This window comes from Dama dama, chromosome 11 (assembly GCF_033118175.1).
Source record: "Dama dama isolate Ldn47 chromosome 11, ASM3311817v1, whole genome shotgun sequence".
NCBI lineage: Eukaryota > Metazoa > Chordata > Mammalia > Artiodactyla > Cervidae > Dama > Dama dama.
In genome coordinates this window covers 41,642,899-41,667,008 of record NC_083691.1, presented here as the reverse complement: position 1 = coordinate 41,667,008, position 24,110 = coordinate 41,642,899, and the positions used below count along the sequence as shown (strand labels likewise).

At 42.3% G+C, this 24,110-nt stretch overlaps 1 protein-coding gene and 1 non-coding gene across 4 annotated transcripts in view; one reads left to right on the top strand and one right to left on the bottom strand.

Annotated features, from left to right (window-relative positions):
• SPRED2 (sprouty related EVH1 domain containing 2) overlaps window positions 1–24,110 on the bottom strand; it is a 122,107-nt gene that overhangs the window by 11,959 nt on the left and 86,038 nt on the right. For all 3 annotated transcript variants that reach the window (XM_061155179.1, XM_061155178.1, XM_061155180.1), the window contains 3 exons: window positions 21,651–21,828; window positions 12,804–12,972; window positions 10,110–10,174 (listed from right to left, as the gene is read on the bottom strand). In XM_061155179.1, the coding sequence (XP_061011162.1) occupies window positions 10,110–10,174; window positions 12,804–12,972; window positions 21,651–21,828 (412 nt within the window). The remainder of the gene's footprint in view (window positions 1–10,109; window positions 10,175–12,803; window positions 12,973–21,650; window positions 21,829–24,110) is intronic.
• Window positions 551–623, top strand: TRNAV-UAC (transfer RNA valine (anticodon UAC)). The gene has a single exon. It is a non-coding gene; the product is annotated as a tRNA-Val (tRNA).

Genomic DNA, 24,110 nt, shown 5'->3' with positions numbered 1-24,110 from the left:
GGGATTCTACCTGGGCCCTCTGCAGTGTAAGTGCAGAATCCTAACCACTGGATCGCCAGGGAATTCCAGATATTTTCAATTTTTAAAGATGGCTAACTAGGAGTTATGACCCCAATTTGTGTTATTTTTATTGCAGTCTACCACTAAAATATATTTCAGCCACTGATGCCACCAAAGCAATATTCAGTATTCTTCCTATTGCAAGGGTTTCCATTTTATTTACACACATGAGCATTTGAAAGTAAAAGTGTGAAAGTGTTAGTAGCTTAGTCGTGTCCGAACCTTTGTGAACCCTCATGGACTCTAGCCTGCCAGGCTCCTCTGTCCATGGAATTCTCCAGGTAAGAATATTGGAGTGGGTAGCCATTCTCTTCTCCAGAGGGTATTCCCAACCCAGGGACTGAACCCTGGTCTCCTGCATTGCAGGCAGATTCTTTCCCGTCCCATCAGTGGCTGAAATATATTTTAGTGGTAGGCTGCAATAAAAATAACACAAATTGGGGTCATAACTCCTAGTTAGCCATCTTTAAAAATTGAAAATATCTGGAATTCCCTGGTGATCCAGTGGTTAGGATTCTGCACTTACACTGCAGAGGGCCCAGGTAGAATCCCTGGTCAGGGAACTAAGATCCCCCAAGCCAGGAGGCCAAAAAAATAAATAAATAAATCAACTATAAGACAGGGCAGAGTCCTACTTTTATTAATCTGAATCAGTCCTGCAGCTTTTCTTTCCCCTGTGGCGATGACTTATTTTTTTATTGAGGTGTAGCTGACATACATCCTGTGGCTCTTCATCAGCTAAGCAATAGTCTTAGCCAAACACCCTGGATAGCAAGGTGGCACTGATCACATGGAACTCTGCCTCTCAGGAGACAATAAAGTGGATGGATGCGGGTGTCAGGAGGCTGCTAGCTCAGGTGATCTGGGGTTGAACAAAGCAAGCCTTTCCACTCAGTAGCTATTAGAATGGCAAGCCTATCTATGGTCAATCCTTTTTCCCTCTGGTAAACAGGAACTTGTCCCCCATCTGTCAACAGGTCTTTGGGAACAGCTAGCACGGGCTCACCTGTCCTCAGGGCACACACTGGTTCCGGGTGTTCTCTTTCAAAGAGGCAAGTAGAGCAGGGAACCGGGCTAGCTAGCTAGCTAGCAGGCAGTGTGGGTCTAAGAGGGGCAGCTGGTGGGGGGACAGGAGATGACTCTGTCCTAGACTCTAAGACATTATCCCATCCAGGACCCAGAGGAAGAAGTGGGCATTTGTCAATTGTGAAACCAAAACAAAAAAAACCCACAAAATTCCCACACATTAAAAAAAAAAGTTTTATGTTTCTCAATTTTGAAATTAGGTAGAATATTGACATGAAAGGAAAGGACTCTCAAACCCACAGCTTAGTTTCACTGGCAGGGCTGTGAGCAGGAAGTGGGTTTTCGATAACCTTGAGCATGTACTCTGCATGAATTAATAAAATGGAAATACTAGTATATTACTATCCACAGCTTAAACAGGTGAGATGGTACATGTGTAAGCAAAGAAAAACCACAAGCTGGTGGGCTAGTAAAATGCCTCTGCCCTTCCTGAAACTGAGAGAATTTCAAAGCTTTTGTTTGAGCCTTAGACATTTAAATGCTTTAATTTAGCCACTGTAGGTATTACATGTTGAATAAAAGATCCTCCTCTTACTATGCAATGTAAGCTTGATAATTATTGGCATTCAGAAGATAAAGCAGCTCTCATCTGTCTTCTGAGAACTTCCACGCCACCCTATGCAGGGCTGGGTCTCAGCCAGCAGCATTTACGGGACGCTCTTCCCTGGTGTCAGTCACAAAGCATAGCTGTTCTTCCCCCCAAAACATTTTTGCTTTTCTTAGGACACCACCATAGATTAGTTTTACTAAACTTTGTAGAATTAATTTATATTTTCAACCTACTCAACCTTTTACTTATTCTCTCCCTACCCCATTCTATCCTAGTCCCTTAATTCCAAGGGTAGAAACAACAGTTTTGATCAACTGATCTTCTAAAATGAGACTAGGGCTCTCAAGAGGGCAGAGGAGAGCCCCACATCACACTGGAGTCAGCTGAGGTTTGGAACCAACACACGTGTTGAAAAGTCCATCACTTAGGTGGCTTTTTGGCAATGATGAGAATATGGTATATTTCATATATGTGAAATCTACTGAAACTTATTGGATAAACATTTCCCTTTCTCAACGTTCTCTGAAAGGCAGTAAGCAGATTTGGAGTTTGCATTCTAGGTGAACAAAGGATGGAGCTGAGCACAAGTTGCTTCACCTCTTCAAGTCTTGGTGACTTTATCTGCAGAAATGGAAGTGTCAAAAATGTTTAGAATCCCAGCCTCTCCCCAGCCTCTGAACTCTGCCTAAGCAGGAGTCACACATCCCCTTTCCAGACTCCCCTGGTGGTACGGTGGATAGGAATCCGCCTGCCAATGCAGGAGACACAGGTTCTATCCCTGGTCTGCGAAGATTCCATGCGTGGAGCAGCTAAGCCCAGGTGCCGCAACTACTGAACCCTGGAGCTGCAACTACTGAAGCCCATGCACCTAGAGCCTGTGCTCTGCAACAAGAGAAGCCACTGCAATGAGAAGTTGGAGCACTACACGGAAGAGGCGTCCCCCTAGTCGCAACCAGAGAAAGCCCAAGTGCAGCAATGAAGACCCAGTGCAAAGAAAAAAATTAAAAAATAAATAACTAACCCCGCCCCCCCAATCCCCTTAGAAGAACAGAAAACAAACCCCACTTATTACAAAATTGATAGAATTGCCTTTGGATTTCATGTGTGTTGGGGATGGATTAATTGGAAAACAAACTCAAGAAAAGGAAAGTTCTGTGGCATTCTGCACTCTTCTGCTTCTGTAAGTAAAAGCTTGACATTTACAAAATTCCACAAATTTACTTTTTCTACTTAATTAATGAAAATAACCACAAGTTGCAAAGACTCAAAAGCTCACCTAGGACACACACACACAAAACCTGCTGCTTCACACTTTGGTTTCAACTTCTTGTTCTAGTCATGCTTTAGAAACACCTGGGGTGGGCGGGAGGGGTTGGAGATGTCATTAGGACCAAGTGCTCTGAATAGCCAGAAAGTAATCAGATGCAGCTGGTGATAAACAGGATGTCACCAGTTCAAGCGCAGGACACGAGGAAGAACTACATTTTCCAGTCTCGGCAAACACATGGCTAAAAGCTGATGATGTTGTAAAAGACATTTTTCCTACACGAAGGAGGACTGCCTACCTGAGAAATTAAAGGACGATGAGACACTGCAAATAAAACCAGCCTTTCTTAACTGGGTTCTAGGAGAGAATTCCAACCCACACAAGATGCTATGAATGACTCTTCCCGATGCTGCAAAGGACCGTACACAGTGCTATTCCAGATACACAGAAGAGAAGGTAATTCATTAGAGGATGGATGCTGTAAAGCGTGAGGAATCCCTGTGGAGAAAGGCCGCCCAAATCCAGTAGCTATACTGAAGTGGGAGAATAAACCTAAACCTTTTTTAGGGTAGGCCTTCCTATTGCTATTCTGGGGACTCTGGGGCTGTAACACTTGCTCAGGCTTCAAGTCTGTCATATGGATGTGCCACAGGGGGCACTGATCACATATTTGTTCTCTTATCTTTTCTCCCCTTTCCACCCTGGGTCTAAGAGAACCCTAAAACCTAACTCTTGTATAAGGATAATGTATAAAAAATAGGACAGCTGAAAAACCATAAACATAATTATTCAACAGAGGAAGAGAAAAATGGCAGTGATGAACGGGAAAGCTGAGGAGATGGTGTTCACTACTCCTCTGTTGTGAACTAGCTGTGTCATCTCAGGCGAGTCCTCCATCTGACACGGAGTGGCTTCCACAACTGTGTCTATAAAATGAGGCCAATCTTTTGCCAGAAGGAAGGAGGCTGACTTATCTGATGTGAACTCAAAATCCCTTTCAATTCCAAGACCTAGAATTCTGAGGAGCTGGCGTGTCTACAGCTGTTCTTGCCTCCCCACAAGCCAGACGTTTCCAGCTAACTCTGGTCAGTTCTCCTACTTCTCATGTGCCGCTAGGACACAGCGCTTCCTAACACAGGGCAGAAAACACAGCCGGGAGGAGTAGAACCCTGAGAGCACAGAACTCAACCTCTGCTGTGTATCTTCAGTCTCTTTAGCCCCCAGAAGGGGAAATCAGGGCTTCCGTAGCTAATCAGGATTACTGCATTCCCCCTTCTCCCTTGACTACATGCCCCCCCTTTTCTAAGAAACCCACCTCCCATTTTCCTTTTTCAAAAAGTCTCAGAATGGCCATCATCAAAAAATCTACAAACAATAAATGCTGGAGAGGGTGTGGAGAAAAGTGAACCTTTTTGTACTGTTGATGGGAATGTAAATTGATACAGCTACTATGGCAATTCCTTAAAAAACTAATAAAACTACCATATGACCCAAGAATCCCACCTCTCAGCATATACCCTGAGAAAACAATAACGGAAAAAGACACGCGTACCCCAGTGTTCACTGCAGTACCTTTTACAATAATAGTTAGGACACGGAAGCAACCTACATGTCCACTGACAGATGAACGGATAAAGAAGCTGTGGTACATGTATACGACGGAACATTACTCAGCCATAAAAAGGAACACAGTTGAGCCAGTTAAAGTGAGGTGGATGAACTGAGAGCCTGTTATTCAGACTGAAGTAAGTCAGAAAGAGAAAAACAAAGACTGTATATTAATGCATATATATGGAATCTAGATATATGGTACTGAGGAACCCATTTACAAGGCAGGAATAGATACAGAGACACAGAGAACAGACTTGTGGATACAGCGGGGAGAGGAAAGGGTGGGACGAATTGCGAGAGTAGCCCTGAAACATCCATCACCATGTGTAAAACAGACAGCTAGTGGGAAGCTGCTGTGTAACCAGCGAGCTCAAGCCAATGCTCTGTGACAACCTAGAGGGGTGGGAGCGAGGTTCAAGAGGGAAGGGACATGTGTATACTTTTGGCTGATTCATGATGTTACAAAGCAATTATCCTCCAATTAAAAATAAAATCAGTATATGTGTATCATTTAATATCTCAAATAGCAATCTTGCTCCTCTCCAAGTGAGGCAAGTGAGACAGCTTCTCAAGCCCCAGAGAAATAAACCCAATTCTTGTGGTTCTTTCTTCCTGCACTTCTCTCAGTCTTTTCAATGGCATCTTATTATACTCCTCGTTCTTGATTTGCAGATTTGGATATTATTTAAGACCTTCTTATTATGGAAGATGAGGACTTAGCTATTTTACACACCCCCAAGTATCTTTCTATAAAGCAAATATTTCCCTAATCCCCCAGCTTTAGAGCCAGAATCCAGCCACTCAGCACAATGACAGCTGAAGCACCAACAGCACTTGACCACAGATTCCCAGTGAGCCTGTTCTGGAAGTCCATGTACCCTGCAGCTGCATTCTCCCAAGATCGTGTTAAAATTCTCCCTGTCTAGCTATGAAGATGCTAATAACATTCAGAAATGATTTTAGAGCTCTGTGGCAGTAAATAAACCACCAGGCTTCAATGGATCAAAGCCTACAAAATAGGAATTTAGAAAATTGTTCATGAAATGACCATAAAACCCAGAGCCTTTCTAGTTCTATACAGTCCATTTTCTCTACTCATTCTCTCCCCATCTCCGTTGAGTCCGTTCCCCAAAGGCTCCAAACCCTCTGGCCCCAGAGGCTTTGACTGAAGGGATCTGGGTGAAGTCAGCCCCAGGCTGGGGAGCAAATCAGCTTGGCCCCTCCGAGGCACCACACTGCTCATCTCTCGAGTTCATGGGGGCCTTCTCCACAAGATCCACTAGAGCACATTTCCCTCACAAGACAAAAGCAATGAGAGGGAACAGAATTGAGGGTCTTTCTATGCCATCCCTCTCAAGGATCCCTGGTTCTGAAGAGAGAAAGCCATCTGCCAGGTGCATGGACGGGAGTATGCTGACTCTCGGCGATGCCTCCAAATGCCCACTGCAGACCACTAGCCTTTGTTGTCATTGCTTTATATTCTTTGCATGACTCATAAATCTGCATCATGTGACTCAGGCATCGGAATCCACGCCCCACCCCACCCCACCCCTGTCCATATTTAATGCCTGGCCAGCTAGGTATTTCTGTTCACCTGGATGGATCACAGTAACTGAGGTCTGCCAGGGAGGAGCGATGACGGGGCTGGGTGGGAGGTGACAAGAGCATTAACAGCCAAAGGGTGAGACTGGGTGATGATGCTCAAACCTCACCTCCGAGTTGTGGACGCAACAGAAAACATGGCAAGAAAAATATGACATAAAGCTACTGAGAATCCCTCAAAACCACCACGTGAAATGGCAACCCACTCCAGTATTGCCTGGGAAATGCCATGGACAGAGGAGCCTGGCAGGCTATAGTCCATGGGGTTGCAATGAGTTGGACATGACTGAAGCAACTAAGTATGCAGGATAACAAGCCAATGAACACTTTGGCCACCTGATGCAAAGAGCCGACTCACTGGAACACATGGATACATGTTATATGTTGGAGGATGATGTGGAGGAGGGGGCAACCCCAACCTCCCCCCCCACCCAGGTGGAGAAATTGTTGGGCTTGGGTGCTCAAAAAGCATGGGCTGATGCTTTTTGAAAGCCAACTCTTTCCCTGATATTGGGAAAGACTGAAGGCAAGAGGAGAAGGGGGCGGCAGAGGATGAAATGATTAGATAGTATCACTGACTCAATGGACATGAGTTTGAGCAAACTCTTGGAGACAGTGAAGGTCAGCGAAGTCTGATGTGCTCCAGTCCATGGGGCTGCAAAGTGCTGGACATGACTTAGTGACTGAACAACAATGAATAAAATATGAAACTCTGTGATTGTTGCACAGTATATTGGGGTTCAGATCACCCATTTATTGAGCACCTATACAGCCAAGCTTTATAGGGTTGCAGAGACTATAATGATGAATAACCTGCTTTGAGCTAAGTAAAGTCACTCGTTCAGCAGATAAAATGTGAAAGTCAAAAAAGAGGCAGGCTTTTAAAGTAGCAAGAGAGGGATAAACAAGAATGCTATAGGATTTGAAAGAAGAGAAAGCAATCGTAATTGGTTGAGGGTGAAACAGTAAGACACATGGATGGATAAACAGTCCAAGACCCAGAAAATCAGAGCAGTTGCTAATCTGGAGTCTCGTGGTGGCTCCGTCGGCAAAGATGTGGACACACACCAGGCTGGTGGCAGGAGGGGCGTGGGAGGACTGTAAAGGCAACTAACAACGCATGGACAGTTACATGTGTGTCTGCACGTGCGTGCACACATTCTGAGCTGGACGCTAATCTTACATGGAGGACTTTCAACATGGTTCTACCATCCAAAGAAGTCGGGGGGACAGGCTGGTTTAGGGGCTGGTAGTTAAGAAACTGTGAGCAGAGACAGCCCATGCTTTTTGAGCACCTAAGCCCAACAATTTCTCCACCCGGGGGGGTGGGGGGGTGGTGGTTTGGGGCTGCCCCCTCCTCCACGTCATCCTCCAACATATAACATGCATCCATGTGTTGTTCAGTGTCCTATTTTCCTCCTGGTCCCAGGAAATGCCTTGAAATAGAGGGAAACCCTTGGCTCCAGCAGCACAAACAGATCTCCTCCTGGTTCCTAAGTTATGCCTCTGAAGGTTTTCTCCTATACACACTGTTCTCTTAGAAATTCTCCTTCTGGCTTATCCTAAGTTGTAAGAGGGTCTATCACCATTTATACTCTTTCTAATCATCTGTCTTACCAATATCAGTTTTAGAATGCGACAAACCTTGGGAAGCCGTAGCCTCTATAGGAGTTAATCTGGCTGCCCACTTCCACGGCTCCAGCTTTGAGAGACATCCCTGACTTCTTAGAACAAAAAGTCTCACGACAGGGAACTTGCGAACAAACAGGAAACCTGGTGCGTCAGCCCCTGACGACCCTCCCATCCTCACATGGGACGTTGCTGATGGTCACTGGCCTCATGGCGGGCTTGTCTTGGGGAAGGGAGGTACTGTTATTAAGGGGCCCCTGTGTGTAAACCAGTGGAATGAAGGTAAGGGCTGTGTACGGCAGGGCCCACAGCAAATACAACAAAGTTGTGCTTCTCCCGCCGTGAGTTTCCAAGTGTCTGGAAACAGCGGGGCAGTTCCTACACATCCTTCCAGGCGTTCGGCATTACCCAGAACAGCACACCGATTCCCTGTGGATTAAAGGACAAAGCCAGCAGGGATGCCGGCTTCTATGGCCCCGGTCCCTCTCGCCCACTCCTGCTTCCATAAATCACGCTGGCAGGTAGCTGGGAAGCAGCTGTGGATGACAGCGTTGCTCTGGAGCACAGGAATCCACCTTTTAACCCGCCTGCTGTTGTTTGTCTCTCAAACGTGACAAAGGAACAGATGTAAGCAACATGCCAACTGTTGAGAGGATCTGCTCGGAGTGCTATAGGAAGCCTGCTCAGAGTGCATCACACCAGCCGCTCCACAGAGGCACAATCGAGTTCATTTCCTGATGCTCACCCCCCCATTGCCACTGACAAGCACTCTCTGCTCATGTCAGGTTGGGGTCTGCAATGCTTAGACAACTCACCACGTACAGCCCTGCTGCCACCTTCACCCCCGCCTTGAAGCCCCTTCCCAAACCCTGTTCCAATACCACCAAAGTCCAGTCTAGCCTCAACGCCCAGCGCCTCTTCTCTGACCCCCATGCTCCATCCTAGGCCAGAGCATTTAACAGTCTGTGCTGGTTTCTAAGCCTCTCACAGGGCCATATCCTCCCTGTCCAGACCATCCAGTTACCTCCATGAGGGATGGAGCTGGGTTCACCCACCTCTGTCTTCCCAGAGTTGTGTTTTTCAAATCACTAGTTGTAGGATGAATGGGTCAGGAATCACGTTTACAGAGTTGCAATTAATATTTAAAATACTAAATTTAAAAAAAAAAACAGCTTATAAAAGACGCTTTTGGGACAACTAAGGAATTACTGGGGAACTATTAGAGGATATTATGAAATTCCTATTAATTTTCTTAGGTCCAGTAATGATGTTGTGTAGAATAACTTATTTTTTAAGAGATGCATGCTCAAGTATTTAGAGGTGACTTACTTTCAACTGGACCAACAGAAAAAATACCTGTGTGCAAGCTGACACATATGCAGAGATAAAGCCAGCAGGGTAAAACGTTATCACTGCTGACTCTAGATAAAGAGTATATAGGCTTTCACTGTACCAGTCTTTAAATTTTCCTGTGTGCTTGAAGAGTTTAATAATGAAACAGAAGAAAATAAAAAAGAAGAGAAAAAAATCAGAATGCAGGGCATGAAATGTGATCTGGTTCGGGGTGTCTATTGGATGCGTATCCTAGGTTACAGTTTAAATGTATTTCCTCCTTTGCGTCAAGGCCAAGACTCTGAAATACTGCCCTACAGTTCCTCACTGTTCCAAGCACAGAGCAGGTGCACTCTGAACTGTTTAACTTCTAGAAGCACAGAATTTTAGTGAAGGGGCAAGCTGAGAACTCATTTATTCTCCAGTTACATCCCATTAACGCCAGCTATGTCAAAATATCCAAGCCATTTCCTGCCTTAGCACATTTGGCTCTAACCTCAACTCAGCCTTCAGGACTCTTATCAGATGTTTAATTACTCACCAGGAAGGCTGCTCCCCTGCCCCCTCCATGCCAGGGAGGTGGTCAGTGGAAGACTTCAAGAGTAGGGCGCCAGTTGTCCCAGTGTGCCGGGGACTGAAGCATGTCTTTGTGGGACTAAGGACTTTCAGCGCTAAAATTAGGACAGTCCCAGGCAAACCAGGATGGCTGTTCACCCTAAACGTGAAGGAAGACTGGGAGAGGGCCTTGGACAGATCCGGGAGAGCTTGACACCATATGCCTTGTAGCATCACGGGAACATGAGGGGCTAGAGCAAATCCAGGGCAGTGAAATTACGATGAGACAGAGATCTCCCTGACAACATCCCAACAGCAACAGCAAATGCCAAATTGCCAAGTGTCTCTCATGCCCCTAAACAGAACCTCTGATTATTCACCAACTCATGTGGAAAGAAAAAGACCATGGGAACTTACTGTAAAAACGTCATCATCACCAAGCTCAGCTTCATTGTGGATGGTGGAAGATGATGTTGTTGAGCCTAAAAAAGACACAAAAACCACAAAAAAGTGTTTCCAAAGAGGATAAGTCAAAGCTAGTCATTTAAAGAAACCACATCCTAGTCCTTTCACATGTAGATCGCCAGCAGAAATGTTACTTGGGAATTAAATGCTTTAAGTTTTAAATATAATTTATTTATTCATTTATGGCTGCACTGGGTCTTTTTTTACTACATGTGGGCTTCCTCTAGCTGTGGCGAGCAGGGGCCTATTCTTGGTTGTGATGCACGGGCTTCTCACTGTGGTGGCTTTTCTTGTGTAGCACAGACTCTAGGCGCATGGGCTCAGACGCTCCACGGCATGTGGAATCTTCCCGGACCAGGGATAGAACCTGTGTCCCTTGCATTATCGGGCACATTCTTAACCACTGTACCACTAGGGAAGTCCTTACATACTTTTAACTTGCTCTTCTTTAATTGATTCTAGCCAGCATGTTCCCTAAATGAACTTTGCTTACTGTTGTTTCCAAATCGATCCCTCAAACGTCCTCACTGATCCATGGAGAGCAAGCACAGAGGCGCCTAGGAGCTGGTGCTCAGAGGGCCTACCCACGGCTCTGAAGGACGTGCATCACTCCCTCCGCCAGTGACCCCTGCCTCCACTGTGTAGTGGGAAAAGCACTGGACGGAGGACCCCAGGTTAGACCTGCCACAATCGCACTGTGAAACTGGACTTAGATCTCTGGGCTTTTCATTTACACACAAAGGGACGTGACTAAATAGCTAGTATGGTCGCCTCCTTTTCTGAAATTTAGACACTATACACCTCAGACTGTGGGAGAAGCCACCTTCTAAACTGATACCTGGGCAAAAAGGTTTTTTTCTTGCAATATTGGCAGTGAGTTTGCAGGTCAACATTTAGGATAATGTAAAAAAAAAGAAAACCAGTTTATTTTCAGGGAATGAAATGGTTATTTACAGTTCAACTGATTTATCTGTTCATCTCTTTCTTCATTCCGGTAGGCAAATCATGTAACTTCTTCCTTTCCCTCCTAATAGCACCCCATTTATGTGGATCAAATTAACTAACCCTGTTAATGGCCAAAAAGGGAAACCATACTTAAATTTGCATAAGTGATAGATTACCAAAAGAGAAATTCAGTCTATATCATCTCCTTTTTCTTGGCTAGGCCTTATGAAATGCACATTTAGAAAGTATTTTGCTATTACATAAAATTGAACTCAAAAGACTTGCTCAGAAAGGGATGAGAAATATTTAAATTCCCAATGAAGGCTCACAGGAGGAAAAACAAGTCCCATGATACCCTGTGTGCAGTTCCTGTTGCTCTTTGAGACTCTTAGATCGCTACTATTTGAGTCACTCTAGTCCATCAATGTTTAAGGCAAGTTTGATAGAACAGAGCTAGGTAGAATGTATGAGAAAAAATTAAAAGTAAGAGAACCAAATTTTGTGTGTGGCTTCAGTGATAAAGCACATGGACATAGTACAAACTTCTCTCAGTAATACAGGAGTGGGCTTCCCTGATGGCCCAGAGGCTGACTCTGTGCCCCCAATGCAGGGGGGCCGGGTTTGATCCCTGGTAAGGGAACTAGATCCCACAAGCTGCAACTAAAGATTTCACATGCTGTAACTAAGACACAACACAGCCAAATAAATAAATTAATTAAAAGAAAATAATATAGGAGCTATTTTCTCATCTAAACATTTAAAAGCTATGTTTAATAATAAGATTTTAAATATTATCCACTTGTGTCAGACTTCTGGTGTAAACACTGGTTTCTACTCATTTTGTCCACCCCCGTGGTTGTAGGTCTCAAATTCATTGTTCCAGCTAGAATTGTCTCTCTGATGATTTTAAGAGATTTTTTTTCTTTTGAGATCTGCTTTTCTCTCCTCCCCCAAATAAAGAAAATGACTTTAGAAAACATTTCTCTCTTATACACATGAAATACATATTCTTCTGTGATTAATCTAACCAAATTCTGAATATGGCTTTACTATGCCTTGCTTGATATTTCTTTGTTCACAGGTTGGCTAGGACACCTTAAAACCTCTGATTTGATAACTCAATGTGTCGAAATGGAGAAATTTGTGTGTTTGCATCTGTGGACACTAGAAAAGCCCCTGAGAACTGACTGCCCAAGAGCCTTTCAGTCCATGATTAAATGCCACACAGCGTCTACCAGCTGCTCACTCACAGACTAAGGAGTCACAGATTCCTTCTTTCCAGTGGCAGCCGTACCCCTGGGCCCTCATTACACAACAGTGGGAAGGCCTAGAGCCTCTTCTGGGCCCATTAGAATCCATTCTCCACCTCTGGAACAAGACAGGTTGCACCCAAGTTTTTTTCTCAGGAAAAGGTGAAATATATCAAAAAGTCATTTACATGGACGTCTAGAACTTATCTTTCCAGAGCAGTCTAAAAACCAGTTGGAATCACTCATTATTCTGAAATCCATCTCCTTCTCCACTGCACTGTCACTTACAATATTTTTCTCCTTGGATGTTCCTAAAGTTTTGGCCTCTACCAACCTGGCCCCCAACCCTCCTGCAAATAATCCACAAATATGTGATGGCAGACAATTGGAATTAAAAAGAACCTGGAAACTTCCCACAGCCCCACTGAGAATGCAGTGATAAATTCAATACCTTCTATTAGGTCTTCGATTGCTTTCCTCACTCCCCTGTCAAAGGCTCGAGCATCAGCAGGGCTTTGGAAAGTAAGTCCAAACTTCCTATTGTCGACCTTCCAATGATGAAAGGTTGGGTTGGCTTTGGTGTAGACCAAGTCCTTTCTCACATAGCATTCCAATACCACCTGGAGGATTGAAATACACAGGTGGGTTACTTTTTAAATAGTCATGATGGTGTCTGGTTACAAAAATCTAACTAGGAATGACTGTTTTTGATGGCAACTGATGAAAACCCTCCCCTCTGCCTTCATGCATCTGTGAAGGCTTCTTAGAGGAAGGCTTTGCCTACCTCTGTTGAGCATCCACTCCTTGCTGCTCCCCCCATCTCCACCTTGGTGGTCCTTGCTGTATTGCTCTGCTCCTTAACCATGCTCTACATTTTACTCATTTTCCTTTCTCCAGCCCCTACCTGGGGGTGGAGGGGTGGAGTGGGGTAGGGTGGGACTCTAAGCTGAGGCCTAGTCTTGGGGCTTTGCTCTATTCTAGGTTGGCTGCTTTTCCATCAGGGCCTTTGTATTCATGACTCTCAATCCTCCTTCTCCTGTCCTAATGCTGTTTCTGAGTGACCTCAAATTCAACAAGCTGAGAAAATAACTAACCTGCTCTGAAATTGCTGCCCTTAGCTTCCTATGCCAACTTCTCATCTAGCAATGCCAACCTCTGTTAATTTTCTCTGGCTCGAATCTCCATGGTTTCCTTTTGCCTCTTCTGCTTGTTCTATCCTCTGTATATGTTAAACACCAAGTACATTTCATTTTCCCTTCAGTATATTTTGTATCAACCCTGGTTCAATTGCTACCACCCTGATCTAAGGTCTCTAATAAACCTTTTATCTGGATTATTAGAACATTCTCCAAATTTCTAGAAATCTAGTCTCAGAACTGCCTTTTCACTAGGCTATGACTTTGAGGAGATTATCTCAGACCTTTGATCTTTTTATCTCTAAAGCGGAAATAACAGCATTGATAACCCATTATCGATGAGAACACATACACGAACAGGCTCTGAAAACATTGGACAGTGAGAAACCTAAAGGGCTGCACACACTTCCCAGGATATTGCATCATGTTTTTCACTCTTTCACTTCAGTTTTTATCACCTTCACAATTTAGTACTTGATTTCATATTATCTTCTAAGAGTTTCATGTGCTTTAAGTCTTGTTCCTTTAACTAGACTGTAAAAAGATCAAGATGTCTTATAAAATAACTCCCTCTGTGTACAGAGTGCTACTGCTGGCAAAGATATCAGAGTTCAATATTACAGAATAAGAGAGGCATTGAAATCATGTGAATGTAAACTCCGTTCTTTATTCATAGATAGCTCCAAAATATCAACAATATTTATTTCTATAGTTTCATTATGTATATATCAAAATGATTTCACTAAGCTTTACCAGCTTTGATCTTGTTCAACATTTAATGAGTTCTACATTTAATGAAATGAGATACTATTAGTTTTAGACTAAGTGAAAGAGTGAAATTAATAAAAATTAGAGAATATCTTCAAATGAATAAAATTTCAAGAATACATCTAAGCAAACAGAAATTAAGCATTGCCTAATAAATGTTCTGTAACTTAACAGATGAGAATAATAGTCAAACTGGCCTATCCAAGCATTGCAAGCAGTTAACTTTATTCCATTGTGTTGAAGGAAGGCAATGGTCCCCTCACACAATTCTATTTATGATTAAATTGCTTATTATGGCCATTTTCCCCTAAGAATAGCGCAATGATTAAATGTCAGCCCAGCCCCATTCCAAACTGGGGAAATCCAAATAACCAAGGCTTTAGCTAACAAATGTTATCTATTTTAGAATTTAATAGTCTCAATGCAAAATCTCAAAATAAACTTTTTTGTAAAAACAAACATTTCCAGTTTCTCCATATTTTTAATGGCAAAAAAATTAGTCTTTGGTTGACATTTTCTGAGTTTAAGATTATTCCAAAGATATATTTTCCTAGAGAAGTGTAATAAATTCTTAGAAAAGTAAAGTTTAGCCACCTAAATTATGTGGGAGGAGGGATGGAGAGGAGACCAGATACCATCTCTTTATCCTCTTAAATTTTTTTATCCTCTTCAACAAAATTATATCATTATATATCTATGTAAGTTAAATGACAAAAATGATGACATTCAAATGCTATAATGTTCATAACAGGTATAACCCCTTAGTGAAGTTTTGGCATAATAGGTGTTATTCCTCTAAAATGAAGTTTGGGAATTTGACTAAAACTTGAGAAAGGCTTTTAAAAATGGCTTTTAAAATGAGATGCATGGGGAGAAAAATAAGTGATTATATATTCTTGTTGAAGATATTTCATCCCTCATTTGAAGGTATTAGCATTCTCAGAGTGGTACATACTATTGCCTTCTGAACTGTATCTGTTGCATTTGACAATAAAAATTACATTCATCTTCACCTGAGTTCATAGAGTTGGCTTTATTTTGGAGCACCTGCTTTCATTAAAGTCTAAGCACATGCAAGAAAATGCAAATACAGTTCCTAATAAGCACTCTTGGATGGAAGAGAGGTTTTGAACAAAATTTCTTTGTCTTGTTCCTTCCAGCAAATACCATTTTGCTGTTTCACAATCCATGATGAAAGCAAATAACCTTCTAGGTGATGAACCAAAGAATACATTTTGTGAAACTTGTGGTCATTTAGTTGGATTAAAATGAAATAGTCAGTGGTGTTCCTTAATTTTTTTCTTCCATTTTTTAAAACCATACCAGCCTGTGAAGCAGAGAAGAAAATGGCAACCCATTCCAGTATTCTTGCCTAGACAATCCTGTGGACAGAGGAGCCTGGTGGGCTGCCATCTATGGGGTCGCACAGAATCGGACACGACTGAAGTGACTTAGCATGCATGAATGCATGGGAGAAGGAAATAGCAACCAACTCTAGTGTTCCTGCCTGGAGAATACCAGGGACAGAGGAGCCTGGTGGGCTACCATCTATGGGGTCACACAGAGTCGGACACAACTGAAGCGACTTAGCAGCAGCAGCAGCAGCCTGTGAAGGGGCCTTCCCAGGTGGCGCTAGTGGTAAAGAACCTGCCTGCCAGTGCAGGAGACACAGGAAACATGGGTTCGATCCCTGGGTCAAGATCCCCTGGAGAAGGGCATGGCAACCCACTCCAGTATTCTTGCCTAGAGAATCCCATGGACAGAGGAGCCTGGAGGGCTACACTCTATAGGGTCTCAAAAAGAAATCCATACTATAGAAGGTTCAATATAGCGGAGTCCATGAAGGTTCCATTCTTGCTCAGCTCTCTGTCTATCCCCTCAACACCTCTCTATCTCCAGGGCTGCCCACTGACAGTACGGGCACTACCTTAGTTCCCTCCCTGCAGTTTCTTTATGTACTCACATAAGTCTGTGTGAGTCTGTTTAAATGTAGCCATACCTATACACTGGTCTTCAATTTGCCTTTTCTTCAAAAACATGTCTCAGAGACACAGGAAGGTAAAAAAGGGCTCTGTTTAGTGGCTGCATAATATTCCTCAGAAGAGACACATGAGAATTGTTCTGCCATTCTCCATATTAATGGGCATTCAAGGTCATTTCTAACTGGTCACTTTTAAAGACGATGCTGAAATGAACATTCTTGAACATGTTCTTAAAGGTTGGTATTTGGGCTCTTGGGAGCCTTCCCTCTACAACCCCAGGTCCTTTTAGGGGGTTCAGGATGGCAGAACTATTTTCATATGTTAATGCAATTTTTGCTTTTTCATTGGGCTGCCAGCCCTGCTAATGCTGCAAAAGGAACGGTGGGTAAAACAGCTGTGCTGAGGCTCAATCAAGGCCTGGCCATGGCACCAAACATCCAAAGCCACTGGATTCACCACTGGCACACACAGTGGGAAAAAAGCCAGTTTTATGTAGGGTTGTCCTTGATGAAGCAGTTAAAAACAACTGAAATCTTGACCCATGAATACACATCTTTCATTTTGTGTGATGAAATGGATGTACGTGTAACTGGATTCTCCTCTCTATGTCCACACTTGATCTGCTGTAATATGCTGCTTTGGTTGAAGTACAAGAAGAAACTCTGGCTTTGCACAAACGCATAGTTGGAAGAGTATCTCTCACAGCCTTTATACTTCCGCTGCATACGGAAGAGTGACGACTGTCTCAAGGAGTGAGTAACTGTTGCCGTTGAGAGTTGAACTAACTGCTTTTCTCATGGATCATCAGGTTTACTTGAAAGAACAACCTACAGATGAACTATGGTTATTCAGACTTGGGTACTTTATTGAAGATGAACACAATGAGCCTGTCACCTCAAGGAAAGCAAGGATATATTTGTTGACAATAATAAAATTCGAACTTTCAAGTGAAAATTAGAATTTTGGACAGCTTGTTAATACCTAAAAAGACTTTTCTAATGACATTAGTGGTAATATTAAGAAATGTCATTTTTTTTTTTTATTCTATAGAATTAAGTGCATCAACATTTGGAAGATCTGTGTAACTCAGTAAACCATTATTTTCCAAATGACCAATGCATGATGTTATAAAATCAGGAATGAGTAAAAGATGATGCAAAGAGAAAGGTAAATCAGTGGATTTTAATGTAATTAGAGTCTGTAAAGGTTTCAGAGTCCACATTTAACAAACTACTACAAACTGAGTTTTGGTTTAGATCAAAGTGTTAATATATCAGTGATGATCTGAAAAGGCTATTAAAATAGTTCTACATTTTCCAACTGCATATCTGTGTGAGGCTGGATTTTTTTTCATATACTTCAGTCAAAACAACATATTACAATAGACTGAAAGCAAGAGTAGATATTATAATCCAGCTATCTTCTACTAGGTTAGATATTAGAGAGCTCTGCAGAAATGCAAAGCAATGCTATTCTTCTAATCATTCTTTTTCCTGGAAAATATCTATATAGTTATTTGCCAGAAGCAATGTCATTTATGCTAACCCTACTGTTTAAGATTCTTAACAATTTCAGTTTTAATTGCTAGTGTGGTAAACAGTAGTAGCTTACAGCCTATTAGACAAAAGCATTTTGGGGTCCTCAATAAACTTTTAGAGAGTAAAAGGATTCTGAGGCCAAAAATGTCTGAGAACTGTAGCTATCTATAAAGCTCCGTAAGTCTATTTCCACAGGATAGGGTTTAGATGCAGAACTGCCAAGTGAAAAGGAATACACATTTAAAATTAATATCTTGCCAAATTGCCTTTCAAATAGTTTTGCCAGCTGGAACTCCCACTAAATGTGTGTGGGAGTGCTCACAGACCTGCACTGGAATGATCAACCTTTTAGATTCTGTGATTAATCTTCATAAGGTAGCTTCTCATAGGATTCATTTAAGAGGTAAGAGCATCTAATCCATCAAAATAAGATTCAACTCAGCAATTTTTAATTTGCATATAACTTCTCAGGAAAACTTGACTGTCTCCAACTTACAAAAAGTAACAACTTTGTGAATGAATACTTGGAACACAGACCTTTCCCAGAGAAACAATGGCATCAACACAAGTTCACAGGTGTCAACACAAAATTCAAATAACAATAACAAAAACCAATGTGCTGAATTCTAGAACTGCACTACCTTGGAAAATCTATTGACAACATGGTTTCTACCAGAGAAAGTACTTCATGTCCTGGTTGGAATACTGAGAACTCTGATATTATCCATTCTCTGTATTCCAAAAATGATCTCCACCTTCTCCTTGCCTTTCCACTACCGAGGGCGGGGGGTGTCCTTCAACAACCTGTCCTGTTTGCACAGCTTCCAGGAGTATTCATACTCTCCAGTGGGAAGAAGTGCTGCATTATGGAAGCCTGGAGGCCAAAGGAGGAGTCATCATTTTGCCAAAAGTGTGTGTGTGTGTGTGTGTGTGTGTGTGTGTGTGTGTGTGTGTGTTTTAGGAGTCCAGAATTTACCAGCACATGAAACTGGGAAAGTGAGGGATGGAAAGATGAAGGACCACACCTAGGTGTATGGGGGTCTGACTTAATTCCTTGTGATATAATTTATAAAAGTCCCAAAGTGCAGAGTCACGGACGTAAAGGGGACAAGAAGAGGGAGGGAGTGAGGAGAAACATGACAGGAGGGGATGAAGCTTACAATCCTTGTGCAACAGCATCACACAATAGAAGCTGGTCCACAGCCAGGACTGCCCTATTCCCATGCCGAGCTGGTATGAAGGGACCAAGATTTAGCTTCACAATGAAATGGTCCAAGAGCTGTCTCTAATGATTATGTGCCCTAAGACGGGGGAAGTGGATTCTTTCCTGGAGCACTGAGATTCCCCACTACAAACTGGAAATAATAGTATCCTCCTCCTTTAGAATGTGGCAGGAATGTAACTGAGATTATTTACATAAAGGGCCTCAAACGAAATTGTAGAAGTTTACAATTATTATGTTCAAGCCAGTGATAAGAAACAAGTTTATAAATGTATCTATAAAGGGGCTGAATTATTAATTAATAATTATTAAATGAAGGGGGTGACATATTCTAATGACAAACCATAGAAATACCAGGAAAAAACAGACCTAAAAATATATAACTGTTCAGGGAAGATAATCTGCTAACATAAAAGTAGTTAACAATAAAAATAAAAAGGAAAAAGTGAAAAAAAATTTTCTATCAAAATTTTTGTAGGAAAACAACACCAACTAAAATAAAAAAGGCAAGCAACAGATTATAAAAATATCTGTAGTAAAAATGACAGATGAAGATGATTATCTTTGTTATACTTGGAGGGCATACATATCAAGGAGAATAATCAGGCCCCAAAAGGTAAATATGCAAAGGACACTGACAGATAATTCAGTGTTTAACAGAAAAACATTTGATCTTATTGCTGACCAAAAATAAGATACCACGGTTATCCTAATCAAATTGGTAAAGATTTAAAATATCTGAGCCTCAATGTGTTAAAGAAAATTCTCGTATATGCTGGTAGCAGCTCTTTGTATAAGTATCAAAAGCCATAAAAATTTGACCTCCCCCTAAATTATTCCAAGTAGACAGCAAGTGTGGAAAATGCAGGTAGATAATACAGGGGTAAGGGGGAAAGAGACAATCTTATTTGACACTAAGGAGATCATCAAATAAACAATGGAACATCAACCTGATACCAGCAACATGGAAAATTTCTTATGAGATATGTAAAAGTGTTTATGAGCTCTGATTACAGCTAGGTAAAAGTAAAAATATGCACAAAGGGAAAAAACTATAGCAAAGGGTTAAAGGTGGCTGAGCACATGTGACTTTGGCTCAGCTTGGGTTCAGGGTATTAGTCACTCAGTCATGTCCGACTCTGTGAATCCATGGACTGTAGCCCGCCAGGCCCCTCTGTCCATGGAATTCTCCAGGCAAGAATACTGGAGTGGGTAGCAATTCCCTTCTCCAGGGGATCTTCCCAACCGAGGGATCGAACCTAGGGTCAGGGTGAGAGGGAATCAAATACTCGTTTCAGGTCCCCTGATGGGACCCAGAACAAGGAGTCTTTCTGAATCTCAGTTTCTTTAGATATAACTATACAAGCTGCTGTAAGGATACAATGATGTACCTTAACTGAAGGGCTAGCATTGTACTTAGCCCCTAGGGAAATGCTGGATAAAGGGTATTTTACTTTTTTTTGGTTGGTGTATAATGCCTTTATTGTGAATATCTAATAAACAAGGATGTTTTAACTATTTGACTATTATGTAAGAAATTTCTTGAACGGCCACATTTCTTAAAATAGTCTCCCTTTAAATTTTCGTTTCATTTTCAGAAATGAATCAAATGTGAAAACACCGTTTCTGTTAATCCATATATAATGTTTAGAAATTGTTCTGCCTTATCTATTTTGTAACCTTTATAAACCTTAAGAGGTGGTGGCAAAAGAAGATTAAATTTGTATACCCAGCACATAAAACTCAACAGATGCCACTCTTAAGGGTCTCAAATGTACGAGACATATTCCTGTGGTGCCTCTGTATTTTCTCTGTTGGGGTCCTGCACATTTTGAATCAATGGTTGGCTCTGGAGTATACATTCCAGGATCAAATACACAGAGGACCATGTTCTTCCAGGTCCAAGGCCTCCAATTAAAAATAGACTTAGACCCTCAATTTTCCTTCATATCATAGATTCCTTTATAACAGAACTGGACATTCAATTCCTTCATGAAAATGTATGTTATAAACTATCAATGCCCCCATCCTTATGAGGTCATGAGTACTCTCCAAAGTGCATATTTTTAAGCATATAGAATTATCACAGAAGTGTACTGCCACTGCTTTCCATTACTTTCTTTCCCCAAATATGTTTTATTCATTAGCTGATGAAATAGAAGCTGCAGTATCTTTAAGATAAACATTAATTTAGAAATAACAAAATTATCAGGACGACTTCCTCTTTGCATTCTACCTCTCATCAGCCTGACCTTGATGGCATGCTCCATGAATAAACCCAACGTTTAAAAAAACTCTGACTTCACAGATCACTACAATGTGATACATAATAAAGAACATACTTCTGTTTCGAACATCTTGTTACAGTGAGAGAAAGACAGCTTAATTAATCAAAGACGCAAATATGACCGCCAAATGCACCACTTCTAAGCATCTGAGTTATATGGTGTGTAGTAGAAAGTGACTTCACTGGAAAGCCTGGGTTAGGTTTTGCAATTTGGTGCCAGCTCTGGGAGTTCTATCTTTGGAAGCTCTTGCAAGATTTTGAAGTCAGAGAAAGAAGGGGAAAAATACCTACAGGAAAAGGACTATGATTTAACATCAAGAAATCAGCCGTTACTATTTAACCCACGCGTTGACATCTGCCATTACCAGTTTGTCTTTCTGTCGTTCACCATGGATGAGAAAGCCGCTTCGTCCATTGCCTTCGGGGTGCATGACCTTACAGACCCCCACGCGACTGATCCCGCCTCCTTCCTGTGGGAACCATCCCCCGCTGGAGTCATCTCTGGTCATAACCACAGCCTTGACACGCACAATATAGCTGTCACTAAAAAGACAACAACAAGAAGAATGGGGCATGACAATGGTCTGGAGCTGAAGGATGTGTTTTACAGAGCAAGGTGACCACAGCCAGCATTTTTGGGACTCATCAAAAGAAAATCTATGCCTGGCAGCAACCTTAAAAGGTAACCCATGTCAATGTACAGGGAAAAACCCAAACTCTTAAACTCAGTATAAAAATTTAATTTAAAAAAGAAAGATGCCCAGTTTTTAAAAAATATTTGTGGGTCTTTGAGGATGTATGCAAGCACATTTTCCAGTTTCCAGGCGGAAGTATTAACAATAAAATGAAAGAACTGCTATCTACAGTTTAGTATCTTTAAGTTGGGAAAGACAAATCTGTTAACATAAGAGGACATCATGGTTTCAACCCTAAAAACTTGGTTTATAATGAATGACCACAGTTTAACATTTTATAAAGCTAATAATCTGATTTAGCATAAGAAGAGAATAACCCACTCCCAAATCACAAATTCACTGTGGGATCATATACAGGTGGGAAAATATTTCAATTCCAATATCCTTTACACATGTAAGCCTTCTGTTTATGACTTTATTTTTTCCAGTCTAAACTTCAATTTCGCAATAAGTTCTTCTGCACATTGGCCAAAAATCCTCTTTCTCCTCAGAGACCAACTCTAGCTTCTTTTCATTCTCCATCACTTTTCGGGAAATTTACAATGCCATTAAATTCTCTCCTGCTGTTTTCTTTCTTGTTATAACATTCCTTTGTTTAATCCTTCAAACATATATTCCCAACTTCTATAGGCGAGGTGGGTACCATGTTCTAAGGAAACAAAAATGCAGAGTAACACAGAACCCTCTCTTTCTACCCCCCAGACCCAGTGCTCAGAGTCTGGCCAAGCACCCTGCAATCTGCCGGAGACCACTCAGACCACCCCTCTGCCCCACGTTCCTCACCTCACTCACCCCTAAAGGCAAAGCCACCCAGGTTCCCCACCACCGCCTGCAGCTCATCCATGACTGTGACCCAACTCCCCTCCCAAGGTGCCCCTGGGACTCCAAAGCCAACATCCCCTTTGCTTCCTCAGTCCTCCCTTCCACACTTGTTTTTATTGTGGTGAAACACACATAATGGAACATTTACCATTTGAGCCATTTTAAGGGTATCACTTTGTGGCATTAAGCACATTCGCACTGTTCTGCGGCCATCACCAGAACACCAACCATCCATTTCCGTAACTTTTTTCATGGAAACTCAGACTGTGCCCATTCAACAGTAACTCCCCATTCTCCTCTCTCCCAGCCTCTGACAACCACCATCCTACTCCCCATCTCTATGAATCTGACTACTCCAGGTATCTCATGTAAGTTCCTTTCACTTAAAAAAAATTAATTCTTTCTTTATTATAATTTGGCTACACTGGGTATTAGTTGCGGCATGCAGGATTTAGTTCCTTGTCCAGGGATCAAACCTGGGCCCCCTGCATTGGGAGCACGGAGTCTTAACCACTGGACCACCAGGGAAGTCCCTCCTTTCACTTTCTTAACCGAAATGAAAATGTGTTCTGGCAGAGTCACGTGGCCCACTCACGTGGCTGCCTTCCTTCCCCGCTGAGCCTAGATGGTGGGTGGGGGTATTCACCTCTACTGCAGGCTACAGGGCTTTCTCCAGTTCCTCTGAAGCTCACAAGTCTGACCATGGACGGTCCCCCGCCCTGCATTTCTTCAATCTTCTTCAGATCTCTGGGTCACGTCCCCTGGTTCCTTGGAGATATTAGCAAGTGGGCTGACTGTCCCTTCATCTCTTCATCATGACCTCTGGTATGATTCTTCATAATTGTGTTATTCACGCCTAGTATCCGTCCAATCCGCTGACCTCTCAGTTTCTGGAACTCTTCTCCTTCAATAACCTTGTCTTAGCCACTCATGCCTAGGTCACTCTCTTGACCTTGTCAGTCTTCAGCATGCTACACCCCAGCCACCATTTCTCAATTGCAGTTCACTCTCTAGATTCCAATCATTTGTCACCCCACTGGGGCCAACGATCTCTTGTGCCATATTCTCTACATGCTCATGTTCTCACTTGATTCTTTATCCAATTTAAATTCCATGGTCTGCTGCGATGCTCTCATGCAAAACCTAAACGTGTTTACCTTCTCCTTGCTCAGTGAAGTTGCCTGGTGAAATCCTACCATCCACTTCACTCCATACCTGCCCTCAGGCTGCCGCACATAGAGGGAAAGACCCCACTCTTCTCTGCTCATAGGTCTAGTTTTGACCACTAAACCCAAGTGTGTCCACCTA